Consider the following 14,531-nt stretch of genomic DNA (forward strand, 5'->3'; position numbering starts at 1 on the left):
AAATGTTTTATTGTGAATTGTGTGATAGTTTAAGTGGGAGAACATTAGTTTTACATTCATTCTATCATACATCGTTTCATTACCATAGTTACCATCCCGTCCATGAATTATCACCCTGCAAGCTTGCCAACCCCCCTCCCCACCCCCACGGTCCTCAGCATGCAACCCCTTTCCCTCTCTGGATCTCAAGTCCCCAGCCACTCCACCTCTTCACATCGTCTTCTCTGCCTCCATCTCAGGCCTCACTGCTTCTCTGGGTAGGGTCCCACTCTCCGTTCTTTGGAGGGATATTTTTGAAATACAGAAATAGTTTTAGATAATTCTCTTTTATGTCAACCTCTAAAGGAATATCCCATCCTACTCCAATTATCTGACAACTGCTTATCTTGTCTCTATTTTCCTTTTGTGTATGGGACCGAGCATGTTTCTGAGGCTTACTTATGTTCCAGCATCTATAAGTACTTTATTAAGTTTTGATTACTAATCATTCCATTTTATAGACAACCATATTTTATGCTGGCTTTGCTATTATGAATATTTGTAAAAGCTATACGGTTTTCCTTTGATTCTTTCTGTTCTCTTCCTGAAAAAGTTTTTAATTCTAGTATATCTATGTGCTGTGTAAAATGAGCTATGAGGATAAATAACCCATTGCCACAGTGCCATGCAATTTACTAACATTGGATAATTTTACTCTGGATAATTTTATAATCCCAAAAATTACAATGGTGAACTCATAAGATTACCAAGAACAAGTTTATTTCATGAAATATTCTATTAACTTGAAACCAAGATTTGCAATAAAGAATTCATCCTTAAGAAAAAATACACCAACAAATAAGAAAGTACAGAGGGAAGAGAAACTTCTACTACAGGTCACAGACCTCATTTTTACTAGGTGCACAACAGGAATGCAAACAGAGAGCGGCAGGATGTGTCATGGAAAACCACTATGCAAATCTATTAGTGTTAACAAATGTTCATAGCACTCTGTTCATACTTACAGTGTATTCCACAGTGCCATGTGGCTTCTGAACCACCATCTTCTTTTCTTTTTTATCATGCATTTTGTTCTGATTGTCATCTGAAGAATAAATTGTATACAAATGAATAAATTCATTTTCATTAATTGAAGACAGGGTTAGTTTACAGTATACAAGAGCCACTTTCAAACTGATTTTTTAGAAAAAGAAACAAAACACTTAATAAAAAAGTAGATTAAGGGCACAAATGGGTCATAGTCATGAAAGCATACCATCAGACAACGAACATATGAATAAACGATTAATGCTAACTCTAATAAAATAAAGCCAGTATGAGGTTATTATTTAGCTATTAACATGATAGTAAATAGAGTAAAACCAGTGTAGTCTTGATATAAATGAAACACACTGCAAATCAGCACAGCCCTTTCAGAGAGATACTTGGCAATATGTAGCAACAGCCCCTAAAATGTTCTTTTTCTGACTCAGTGATCTCTTAGGAATTTACCCTACGGAAAAATTCAAATAAAGAAAAATGCTATTTGTTAAAGCATATGGTCAATGCAATATTATTTGTAATAATGAAAAGCTAGAAACACCATCTATCCAACACTATCTAACTATCCAACAACATATTGGATTGAATCATAGCTTTTTGCTGTTTTTGTAGGTCAGAACCAGTTAATTATTGATAGTTGCATATGATTCAACCTAACTGCTGCAGTTAAATGCAGCTTGATATATTATCCTAACCTCATGTTACTCAGATTTCTTAACACTAGAGATATACTGTAATGAGTGCAAACTTAAGTGACAAGAAAACCCAAACCCACACCTACCACTGTTGAGTCAATTCTAACTCTTGGTGACCCTTAAGGATATAAAACAGAATTAACTATAAAAAGAGATTCCAACTTACATGTGATGGGAAAAATGCAAATTGAAACAAAGTACCACTTTATATGTACTAGCCTGGCAAAAAAAAAAAAAAGCTGGATAATTTTAGTGTTGATAAAGATGTGAATTATTATGAGATATAGGAAATGGTATAGCTATGCCAGTAAATTAAGTATAAGCCCTGGATGACCCAACAATCTGACTCAGAGCAGTATATCTTCCCTAGAGGTATAAACTTTACATGTACCATAAGGTAACACGCTTCATCTGTTGATCACAGTGTCAACACAGTGTTCATCACAGTGTGACAGTGGGTACACACTCTGTGGCACCACATGGTGATTAGAAATAACAGATTTCAAGTACAAACAGCAACATCCTCAAATCAAGAGAGACAGAACAAGATACGCAAAACACTATCATTTATGTACCATTAAAATGTACAAACTTTAAAAAAAAAATACATATTTGTAATGGACATACACCCCTATACAAATAAAAAGCTATACATTAAGTACAATAGATTAGGGTATGGGATGTGATGAAGAAAAAGTTAGTAGGAAGTGACCATGAAAGGGAATTTATGAATAAATAAAAGGAACTCACCTCAACTCTGACCAGGGATGACATCATGAACCGAGAAATGGGATTAACTCCACCCTCTACACCTTAGGCCACACACACACCAACAATATAAGACCATCTACATATAATCAAGTTGAGAGAACTGAAGAAGAAAATTCAGGTCTCTACTAGAAATATTGAAGGATTTTGTGGGCAAAATATTGAACGACACAGAATGCATAAAAAGAAGATGAAAGGAATATACAGAGTCACTATACCAAAAATAAATGATTGATGTTCAACCATTTCAAGAGGTAACATATGATCAAGAGTTAATGATACTGAAGAAAGAAGTCCAAGGTGTACTGAAGGCACTGGCAAAGAAAGAAAAAGGCTCCAGGAACTGATGGAATATAAATAAAAATATTTCAAGAAACAGAAGTATGTTAAATCTATATCAAGAAATCTAGAAGACAGCTACCTGGCCAACTGATTGGAAGAGATCTATAATTTTGTTCATTCCAAAGAGAGGTGATCCAATAGAATGTGGAAATAATCAAACAATATCATTAATATTGCATGCAAGTAAAACTTTGCTAAAAATAATGAAAAAATGGCTGCAACAGTACACTGACAAAGAACTGCTAGAGGTTCAAGCTGGATTCAGAAGAAGATGTGGCATTGCTGGTGTCAGAATGGACCTTGGATGAAAGCAGAGACTACCAGAAAGATATTTACTTGTGCTTTAGTGGCTACATAAAGGCCTTCAATTGTGTGAATCATGACAGATTACGGACAACACTGTGGAAAGTAAGTATTCCAGAACACTTAATTGTGCTCATCAGGAACCTATACACAGAACAGAATAAGAGAACAATGAATGGTTTAAGATTAGGAAAGGTGTGCACCAGGATTGTATTATTTTACCATACTTATTCAATCTGTATGCTGAGCAAATAATCTGGGAATCTGGATCATATAAAAAAGAACATGGCACCAGGATTATAGGAAGACTTATTAACACCCTTTGATATGCAGATGATACAAACTTACTTTCTGAAAGAGAAAAAGGACTTAAAATACTTAGTGATGAAGATCAGACTACAGCCTTCAGTATGGGTTGCACCTCTATGTAAAGAAACAAAAATCCTCACTACTGAACCAATAAATACCATCATGCTAAATGGAGAAACGACTGAATTATCAAAGACTTCATTTTGCTCTGATCAACTATCAACATTCATGGAGGCAGCAATGAAGAAATCAAATGACATATTGCATTAGGCAAATATGCTGCACAAGACCTCTTTTAAGTGTTGAAGAACAAAGATGTCAGCTTGAGGACTAAGGTGCACCTGACCCAAGCCATGGAATTTTCAATAACCTCATATGAATGAATGTGAAAGTTGGACAGTGAAAAAGGAAGACAATAGAAGAATTGATTCATTTGAGTTATGGTGTTGGAAGAGAATATTGAAGGTACCATGGACTGCCAAAACAACAAACAAATCTGTGTCATAAGAAGTACAGCCAGAATGGTTCTTAGAAGTCAGGCTAGCCAGACTTTGCCTATCATATTTCGGACATATAATATATTAGGAGGGTCCAGTCCCTGGAGAAGGACATCAAACTTGATAAAGTGAAGGATCAGATAAAAAGAGGAAGACCTCCAAAGAGATGGATTGGCACAGTGGCAGCAGATGTGGGCTCAAGCGTTGCAATGACTATGAGGTTGGTGCAGGACCAGGTGGTGTTTTGTTCTGTTGTGCATAAGGTCACTATGAGTCAGTACCAACCTGATGGCATCCAACAACAACACAACAACAACACAACAACAAATATGAGTGTACTGCTAAGACCTGGAAGGTAACAGAAACATGAAAAGAGTTGATACAAGTGAGATGGTATCTGGCTTTAAAAATTTTCCTTCATGCAGTTTAGAAAAGAGAGAGAGAGAAATATATTTAAATAGATGGTATCATTAGAGTCATATTTTAGACATCTCTATGGTTACGAATCGGACTGAGAACCGCAAGGTCAGCAGTTCAAAACTACCAGCTGCTCCGCAGGAGAAAGATGAGGCGATCTGCTCCCATAAAGATTTACAGCCTCGGAAACCCTGTTCAGGATCGCTATGGGTCGAAACTGACTCGACGGTACTTAACACCAACAACATGTTCAAATAAGGCTAATGAGAGAACCAGAGACCTTGAAAATTCTATGGGACATTAAAAAACACCCTCTAATATTTTGGTGGTCACATCTAATTTACTTCAAGAAGAAGAGACTCATAGATATTTAGATGGGACTAATAGATATTGGATTCCCGGTGTGGAATTATAGGATAAGCACTGGACTGAGAACCACAAGGTTGGCAGTTCAAACCCACCAGCCTCTCCTCTGAAACCCTATTTAGTGTTACTATGAGTCAGAACTGACTCAATGGCACATAACAACAATAATACAACAATGCTGTTGTTGTTAAGTGCCTTCGAGCTGATTCCGACCCATGGTGACCCTGTATTGCTGTCCTTGTGGTTCAAAGCGACTTTGCAGTCCAGCGCATTAGCCCACAAAGCCACACCAGGGCTCAATACAAAAGATATGAGGAATCTTGTGGTACTTGTAGGATAAGCCACAACCAGAGTTAGTGGTTATGAATTGGCATGCTAACCTCAAGGTCAGTTCGAAACTACCAGCTGTTCCATGGGAGAAAAATGAGGTTTTCTGCTCCTGTAAATATTTACAGCCTCAGAAACCCTGTACAGGGTCGCTCTGAATCAGAACCAACTTCATGGCACCCCACTAACCAACCAACCTGGATTCTTGGTATGGTGCTTTAGGATAAGTGCTAGATTTGTAACTGCAAGGTTGGTGGTTCAAACCCACCAAGCTGCTCCTTGGAAACCCCTACACAAGGTCTCTGTGAGTTGGAACTAACTCAAGGGCACTTAATAACAACAATAATAGCTAATCACATATCTGAATTTTTTAGATATTCAGATATCCAACTAAACTAAGGAAATCTCCACATAGCCTTCTGTAATGATTAAGGTTTTGTGTCAACTTGACTAGGCCAGGATTTCCAGAGGCTTATCAGTTGGGATGTGCTTAGTCCCATGGTGATGAAACCTAATAAAGGCATAGTTAGCTCTAAGGTGAGTGACTATGAGCAGCCAATCATTTGGAGGGATGTTTCCTTGGGGTATGGATTGTTCCCAATATAATGGACACTATAGAAAGGCTCCCCCTCTCTCTTCCATGGGGGACCTGGGACTCTATAACTGGAAGCCATTTCCTTGATAAAAAACTTCTAACACACCTTCTCAGTAACACAATCACAGTATTTTTCAACTCTTTTATAAGACTGTTGTTAAGTGCTATTGAGTTGTTTCTGACTCATAGCAACCTTGTGTAGGGTTTCTGAGGATTGGCTGTGGAGTTTGTACCACCGACCTTGTGGTTCAAACAGACCATGCAGTCCAGTGCATTATCCTGCATAAAAACTGTGAAAATTGGTTTGTATCATTCTGGGCAGGTAGGCAGTAAATACAAAAAAACCCAACAAAACTATTCTTTCTTTTTTCTGAAGACCATAAAAAATAATGGTTTGTTTTTGTTTTGTAAACATGGAAGTTGGATACTTCATGCTTATATTCCAGGAACATTCTTTCACCTTCTCTGGCATTAGATTAAATGTTGTTTACTCCTTTTTATTTCTCATCTGCACTCTCTTTGTTGGGTACTCCTGCCCCTTCTCAATGTCACCATAATGAGCTGTCACTAGAGAGACTCTTGCTTTCAAAACAGCCTCTTCATATACCTTTGCAGGTGTTTCCTGTTTCTAGAAGTTACTTCCCTCTTCCCATCTGTGGCAGCTTCTGTAAACACACCCTTCCACAAGCTACAAATCATTATCTATATTCCCCTATAGATATAGTATGGAATACTATATACAAGACACCAACTCTTTGCTCAGCTGCAGTCTAAGATTTGGAGATACTTGAGATAGCTTATACCTGGCATGTTTGGTTCAATAAATTTCCCAGTATAGGTCAAATCAGCCTGATGAGTTTTGGTTGCGAGACAACCCTATACTGATCAAGTCACACGTACCTGTTAAAGCTTCAAAATCAATAGTACATTTTAAAGTTTGCACAATATACAAGGGAGAGCAACTGGAAATTCTCAGGATCTAATTTAATTGTCTTCATTTCACTGTAGCACAAAGTAAAATTTCTTTGCTAACTGTTCTAGTAAAGAGTTTTAAAGATGACTAGTAGCATAGTGGTTACGAATCGAGCTGCGAACCGCAAGGTCAGCAGTTCGAAACTACCAGCTGCTCCGTGGGAGAAAGATGACGCTTTCTGCTCCCGTAAAGATTAACAGCCTTGGAAACCCTGTGCAGGGTCGCTATGAGTCCGAACCGACTCCAAGGCACATAACAACAACAACAACATCTTGTCATAATAAATGAAATCCTGTATACCTTACCAATCTGGGCTCTGCAGCACCTATTCCACAATGCACTGGAGAAGTTTCTGGTCCTGGAGAGAGCTGGGAAGAGACGTGAGCTGCAGAAGAGAAGGCATGCTCTTCTGGGCTTCCGGACAAAGCTCCAATTCCAGTATTTCTGACTAGGACCCATTACTATCCCAAGAGCAGAACTGTCTCCCAGTGATACTGACACTGCTATTTCCCTTTCAGGCCTCCTCAACACCCTTTATATCTACCCAAATGCTGACTCTAACCCTCTTCCTTTAAAGGAACTTGAGGTAAATGCAGCCAGAGGAGAAAGTTAGTCAGGTGTTCCTCAGAAGTTTTTTTTAGAGCAAATCAATTGAACCTCTTATTTGCCCCAACCTTGAAATTAAGTCTTCAGAAAGGGATTTCCCCAGTTCAATTAAGGAAGTACTTGTGACAAAATTGACAAATATCTACAGGAATGCAACACAGGCCCTTCAGCTTAGTTTACCCTGTTCTACAGAAGTTGGGGGGTAGTACCTTTGTTGACCTCAGCCCAGGTGGATCTGGTGCACTGCCCGTAAGTCCTGCTTCCTCCTTCCCAATGGCATACAATGCCAGGGGTGTCGTGAACACAAGACTTTTGACTTCTGAATCTGAGAGGATTCCCGGAAATGGACTTAAAGAAAGAAACTTAAGGCTTAAAGAAAGAAACATTCTTCTCTCTCCAGGCATCAGGGGCCCAAGAAAAGGAAGAAAAAGAATTGGAAGACTTTAGTTTCCCTCTGAGAGAATGAATACCTAATCAAATGCATTTACTGAAGCAGATGATTCCAATTCCAGCACAAATGACTGAAATGTACATTTCAGACATACAATGGGAACTGCAGGTGTTGAATCTGCACGTACCACGCATAGAACTGCTCTTCCTGACTCTCTGTGGTATTGCTGCTTATATGTAGCTTTCTGTGCCAAGTCAGCCTCTTCGCATTAACTCTGGTTGCTCTCACATCTCCTATCTTGTTACTGCTGATGGAAAAGCAGCTTCAAACATCTGCTGACGTTGTTACTTGAAAAGGAACACACCTCACTCCAAAATGGCAAAAACTGAATGAGTCTGTATGTACAAGCAGTTTCTTTCTAAGGGTTCCTTTCTGGTCCAATGCTACCCAAGATACCTGAGGTGACAAGAGTACACAGATATCCTAAAAAACATAAAGTGATCTTTACTAGTGCCTCTTGCATGTTGAAAAGAACACTGAAACAAGGAAGCTTTTAAATCAAGGGCCTCCAAATTGATGTGGGGTAAGCAAAAGAAGTTTTCAACCTTTCTGCTCATCTATATTAAGGCTGCATTATTCTTCATAAGGAGTCCTAGTGTGGTGCTGTAGAACAAGCACAGGACCGCAAGGTCAGTTTGAACGGAAAAGACGGCCGTTCATATTCACCAGCTGCTCCTTGGAAACCCTATACACACAGGGGTGCTTTGGGTTGCAACTGACTTGAAGGCAATTAACATCAACAACAAAATTTCTTCATAAAGACTAGAAGACATGATGGCATGTTAGTATTTAAATCTTTACAACCTGGAAGCAGTTGTTTTCTACTTTTATATTCCATAAAATTGGGGGGGAAGTTATTTTAGTTAATCTAATACCCCCCCCTTTTTTTTTGAGAGGAACATTTTACTGGCAATTTTTTAAATGTAAATTTAATTATATACAGTATCACTATGGGTTGACAAAATAGAGCAGCACCCAAAACAATTAAGTTGTTAAATGCCATCCAGTTGGTTCTGACTCATAGTGACCCTGTATATGGTTTCTGAAGCTACAAATCTTTGCAGTAGCTAAAAGTCTCATCTTTCTCTTGTGCAGTGACTAGTAGGCTCGAACCACCACAACCTTGTGGTTCAAAGTTCCATGCTTATCCTACAGAGCCACCACACTTCCACAAACAGAAAATAGTGATGATAATAAAAAAAAAAAATGAATAGAGTTATCCTTACTTGGCTAGTTATGCTGTGCCTAGCACTATTTGAAGTCCTGGTGTGGTGCTGGTAAGATAAGCACTGGACTGCTAACGGTAAGGTTGGCGGTTCAATCCCACCAGCCACTCCTTAGAAACACCATACAGTGCCACTATGAGTTGGAACCTGACTCAACAGTACTTAAAGACAACAACAGTGGTATGTGGCAAATCCTACAAGTGTATTATCTAATTCAATCCTATGTGGTAGGTACCAACCCTAGTTTTATTCTACAGGTGAGTAAACAGGGCACATAACAACAACAACAAACAGGGCACAGAAGGATTAAACAGTTTGGGTACTTATAGTATTTTCATGAGTGTTTTCAATATTTTATTGTGTTTTTGGTGAAAGTTTACACAGCAAGTTACATTCCCACAAACAATTTCCACAAAGATTGCTCAGTAACATTAGTTACATTTTTCATAATGTGTCAACATTCTTTTTAATTATGTTCTGGTTGTTCCAATTACAGTACTTTAGTTTCCTTGCCTCCTTTATCATCTTTGCTTTAGAATAAATATCAACCTTCTGGTCTCACATAGATATTTTGGGTTTTTTTTTTAGAAGAGCTCCAGTCTTACAGGCAATATAATTTATTCTGTTTGACACTTTGCTATTACATCAGCTCATAGTGACCCTGTATAATGTTTCCAAGGAGCAACTAGTGGGATTGAACCTCCAGCCTTGAAGTTAGCAGTCCAGTGCTTATCCTACAGTACCACACCAGGGCTAGTTCTAGTATTTTTATTTAAAGTACATGGAGAAGGTAGTGTGATACACATTCAGCTGCTAACTGACGGGCTGGATGTTGAAATACACCCAAAGGTGCCTTGGAAGAAAACTCTGGTAATCTACTTCTGAAAAATCAGCCATTGAACACCCTGTGGATGCTGAGGCTGCTTATGTACAACTAGAAACCTCATGGGATTTGGTTTCTTGGTTTGGAGGTTTAGAGTCGTGGTTCCATGGCTAATTAACTAATAACCTGTGAAGTGTTTCTGTTGTACCTCCTAGCTTACTGCACAGTGCTTGGGGTCTGACAAGTTTGCGAGCAGCTATCCAAGGCACAGTAACTGGTTGCCTCTGCTCACCAGGAGCAACAGAAGAAGGCGAGTCAGGAACAGAAGGGGTATGGAAGGTGTGGTGAACTGCTGCCATGAACAACTGCCTCCATGGCCATGAGACAGAAGTGGATGATGTCGGGCTACTGTTACTGAACATTTTGATCAAAGATTCTATAGAAGATTCCTGACCGAAAGGTAAAAAAATATGAAACAGAATTTCAAATTCTCATGGACTCCAGATTTCTTGGAGGCATAAACGTTGGATGGACACCTGATACTACTGCCCGGAGATAATCTTTAAACCTTAAACCAAAAATATCCCCTGAAATCTTCATAAAACCAAACAGTTTAGCTTAAATAGTAAAAATTGTCTGTCTTGAGCACTTTGCTATTTTAAGAACTATCTATATGAGGAAACAACTCAAGGGTACCTAACAAAAATACATGTGAGTAAAGAGATAACAGTAACTCAAAGACTAGACAGTAACCTTATCCAGAAGTGAATCTGTTAATGGGGGAGGAACAAGTCAGAGAAGGAGGCTGGGGATGGTTGCACAACTCAAAGAATGTAATTCATGTCACTAAATGGTATTATGAAAAGCTATGGAAATGATGTATATTTTGTTGTGTTTAATCTCAACAACAGCAAAATAAGTAACATTTTTGAAAAGAAAGAAGTAATATCTGGAGCACAGTTCTACTCTGACAAACAAGGATCATCATAAGTTTTAGTCATCTGAAAGCAGCTAGTTAACTAGTTATGGAGACAGCATTAGGGACAGCTCTAGACGAATTGGGTAACCTGTGGCTATCAGACATGGAAGGTAGGGAGTTCCACATGGGCAAAAACATAGAACAAAGCCACAGAGGCAGGTGGAAAGGCATAGGCAATAACGATACACTGGGCAAGTGGTCTAATCTTCCCTGAGCAAAGAGTGGATTAGGTAATTTATGGGAGGTACAACAGGAGTCCAGGTGTGGCACTGTAGGATACGCAATGGACTGCTAAGCACAAGGTTGGTAGCTCAAACCTACCAGCCACTCCTCAGAAACCCAAGACAGAGTTGCTATGAGTCAGAACTGACGTGATGACACTTAACAACAAGCTAAAAAAGGTAATTTGTGGCCCTACGATGGATATATTTAGAGACAAACATAATTTGGTAGACACTAGAAAGTGAAGGAACATACTAGGAGAACATGTTAAGAGATGCACATTAAGAAGAGCCCTCTGTGACACAGTATGGGATTGACTGAGACCACCCAGAGATGGACTCCAGGCAGAAAGACCAGTTGAATTGTGGTCTAGTTGAGGGAAAGGGTAAGTAAGGCTTCCACAAAAATAAAGACAGAGGGGACAGAAATGTAGCAGAGATGCTACTGACCATGTGAGAAAGGACAGAAAAAGGATGGTATAAGGATCATTTCAAGATTTAAACAATGAGCTGAAAGAAGTTAGTGCCATTGATAGAATATGTTAAGTCCTAGGAGGAACTTTTGGTTGGATGCTAAAGTTCAAGTGTTAACAGACCAAGAGAAGCTGATGTTCAGCAGAATGTCTGGCGTCTGGAGAAACATGAAGAAATCATTTGCAGTAGTGATCTGTGAAGTCTTGGATTGGGTTACAACTAAGAGAATAAACTTAAAGAGAATAATAGAAAACTGAAGCCAGGATTTTAGGAAGACATATTATTAAAAAAGACATGTGGCTCAAGAAAATACAAAGAAGGCAATTCAACAAAAACAGAGATCAAAGAGATAAATTTAACTGAAAGAAGGTAGTGCTGACAATGTCAAATGCTGCAGAGAGGCCAAGAGTTTAAGCCTGAGAATGGATAACTAAACGGTCAGAGTGTTTCTAAAGTTCAAAGTAGGAAAACTATGGGAGTTTAAGACAGATGATATTAACCTACCAATAAGGAACTCTGGTAGCGTAGTGGTTATGAATTGGGCTGCGAACCACAAGGTCGGCAGTACGAAACTACTAGCTGTTCCGCAGGAGAAAGATGAGGCGTACTGCTCCCGTAAAGATTTACAGCCTCGGAAACCTGTACAGGGTCGCTATGGGTCGGAATCAACTCCACAGCACATAACCACCACCATCACCAAGTAGGGATAAGGTCATCTCCTAAAATGCAGATGAACTGTAAATGGGGTAAAGGCAGAATTGAGGGTTTAAAAGGTAGTGACATTTGAATGTGTTAGTATGGAAAACCACCACTCCTCTGTCAGTATGTCATACTGTGGTGGCTTGGGTGTTGCTGTGATGCTAGAAGCTATGTCCCCAGAATTTTAAATACCAGCAGAGTCACTTATGGCAGGCAGGTTTCAGCTGAGCTTCCAGATAAGGCAGATTAGGAAGGAGGAGAGGTGGACTACTTCTGAATGTTTACACACGGAAAACCTTATAGATAGCAGTGGAACACTGTTAGCAATTGACTATTGAAACATTATGAGTAACAGGAGATTATTATTAGATACAATGCCAAAAGGTGAGGTTGGACAGCACTAAAAATGTGACTGGGACTAGCCGCCTCCTCAGAGCAGAGTGCACCATGATGATGTGAATGCAGTAAAGCTTTGGGGACCTTCACTTGCAGATGGGGCACAGCACAAAATGAGGAGAAACAGTTTCAAGCATTCATCAATAACTGGAGCATGGAATGTACAAAGTATTTATTTAGGAAAATTGAAAGTTGTCAAAAATGTAATGGAACGCATAAAGATCGATATCCTAGGCATTAGTGAGCTGAAATGGACTGGCGTTGGCCATTCTGAATCTGACAATCATATGCTTAGCAATGCTGAGAACAAGATCAAGAGGAATGGCATCACACTCTCAGCAAAGAGAACATTTCAAGATCTATCCTGAAGTATAATGCTGTCTGTGATCCATATGCCAACAATAAAGACGAGTTATTACCACTATTATTCAAATTTACATATCAACCATTAATGTCAGTGATGATGAATTGAAGAGTTCTACCAATTTCTTCAGCCTAAAATTGATTGAGCAGGTAATCAAGAAGTACTGATAATTATTGGTGATTGGAATGCAAAGTTTGGACACAAGGAGGCAGGATCAGTAGTTGGAAAATATGGCCTTGATGATAGAAATGATGTTACAGACTGCATAGGAGAATTTTGTAATACCAATGACTTCTTCATCGCAAATACCTTTTTTAAACAACACATGGAATTCACTGAAATCAAACTGACTACATCTGTGGGAAGACACAATGGAAAAGCTCCATATTATCAGCTAAATCAAGGTCAGGAGCAGACTGTGGACCAGACCATCAATTACTCCTATGCCAGTTCAGGCTGAAACTGAAGAAAATGAAACAAGTCCAAAAAAAAAAAAGCCAAAATATGAACATCTTAAGAACAGATTTGATGCATTAGACACAAATGACAGAAGACCAGGGGACTTGTGAGATGACATCACAAACATCATGCAGGAAGAAAGCCAAAGGTCATCAAGAAGACAATAAAGAAGGAAAGAACCAAAATGGATGTTAGAAGACTCTAAAACTTGCTCTCCAGCATAGAGATGCTAAAGAAAATAGAAAAAAATGGAGAGTTAAAGAGCTGAATAGAAACTTTCAAAGTGCAGCTCGAGAAAACCAAGTATTATAATGAAATGTGCAAAGACCTGGAGTTTGAAAACCAAAAAAGAAGAACATGCTCAGCATTTCTTAAGCTGAAAAGTCTGAAGAAAAACGTCAAGCCTTGATTTGTAATATTGTGGCGTTGTGAGTTAATGCATTGTACTGCAAAGTCAGTTTGAACCACAAGGTTGGTGGTTCAAACTCGCCAGGTCCTCCTAAGAAACAGGGTCTCTACGGGTCAGAATGGACTCAACAGCACTTAACAACAATAGGGAAAATACTAAATGATACAGAAAGCACCAAAAGATGGAAGGAATACACAAGACACTGTACCCAAAGAAATGGTTGAAGTTCAATCATTTCAAAAGGTAGCATATGATCAAGAGCCAATGGTACTGAAGGAAGAAGCTCAAGGTGGACTGAAGGCAACAAGGCTCCAGGACATCTTCAACATAACTAATGCAGCACAGGTGGTCAAGTGATTGGAAGAGACCCATATTTGTGCCAATTCCAAAGAAACGTGACCCAACAGAATGTGGAACTCTTGGGACAATATCATTAATATCATATGCAAGTAAAATTTTGCTAAAGATAATTCAAAAATGACTGCAAGAGTACACTGAGAGGGAACTTATAGAGGTTCAAGCTGGATTCAGATGAGAACATGGAATGAGGGGATATCATTGCTGATGTCAGGTGGATCTTGTCTGAAAGCAGAGAATACCAAAAAGATGTCTGTTGTTGTCATCAGGTGCCATCGAGTCGGAACCCACTCATAGAGACCCCATGCACAGCAAAATGAAACAATGTCCGTTCCTAGGCCAACCTCACTACCGCTGCCACACTTGAGTCCATCAATGATGCTACCTGGCCAATCCATCTCATTAGGGGCCTTCCTCTTTTTCTCTGACCCTCC

General features: G+C 39.1%; 1 protein-coding gene across 3 annotated transcripts in view; it reads right to left on the reverse strand.

Moving 5' to 3' along the window:
- The window catches only part of NCOA7 (nuclear receptor coactivator 7), a 245,799-nt gene that overhangs the window by 83,481 nt on the left and 147,787 nt on the right, over positions 1-14,531 (reverse strand). For all 3 annotated transcript variants that reach the window (XM_006834687.1, XM_006834686.1, XM_006834688.1), the window contains one exon: positions 1,005-1,084. In XM_006834687.1, coding sequence (XP_006834750.1) covers positions 1,005-1,067 — 63 coding nt within the window. In that variant the 5' untranslated portion in view covers positions 1,068-1,084. The remainder of the gene's footprint in view (positions 1-1,004; positions 1,085-14,531) is intronic.

This window comes from Chrysochloris asiatica, unplaced genomic scaffold (genome assembly GCF_000296735.1).
Source record: "Chrysochloris asiatica unplaced genomic scaffold, ChrAsi1.0 scaffold00013, whole genome shotgun sequence".
NCBI classification, from domain to species: domain Eukaryota; kingdom Metazoa; phylum Chordata; class Mammalia; order Afrosoricida; family Chrysochloridae; genus Chrysochloris; species Chrysochloris asiatica.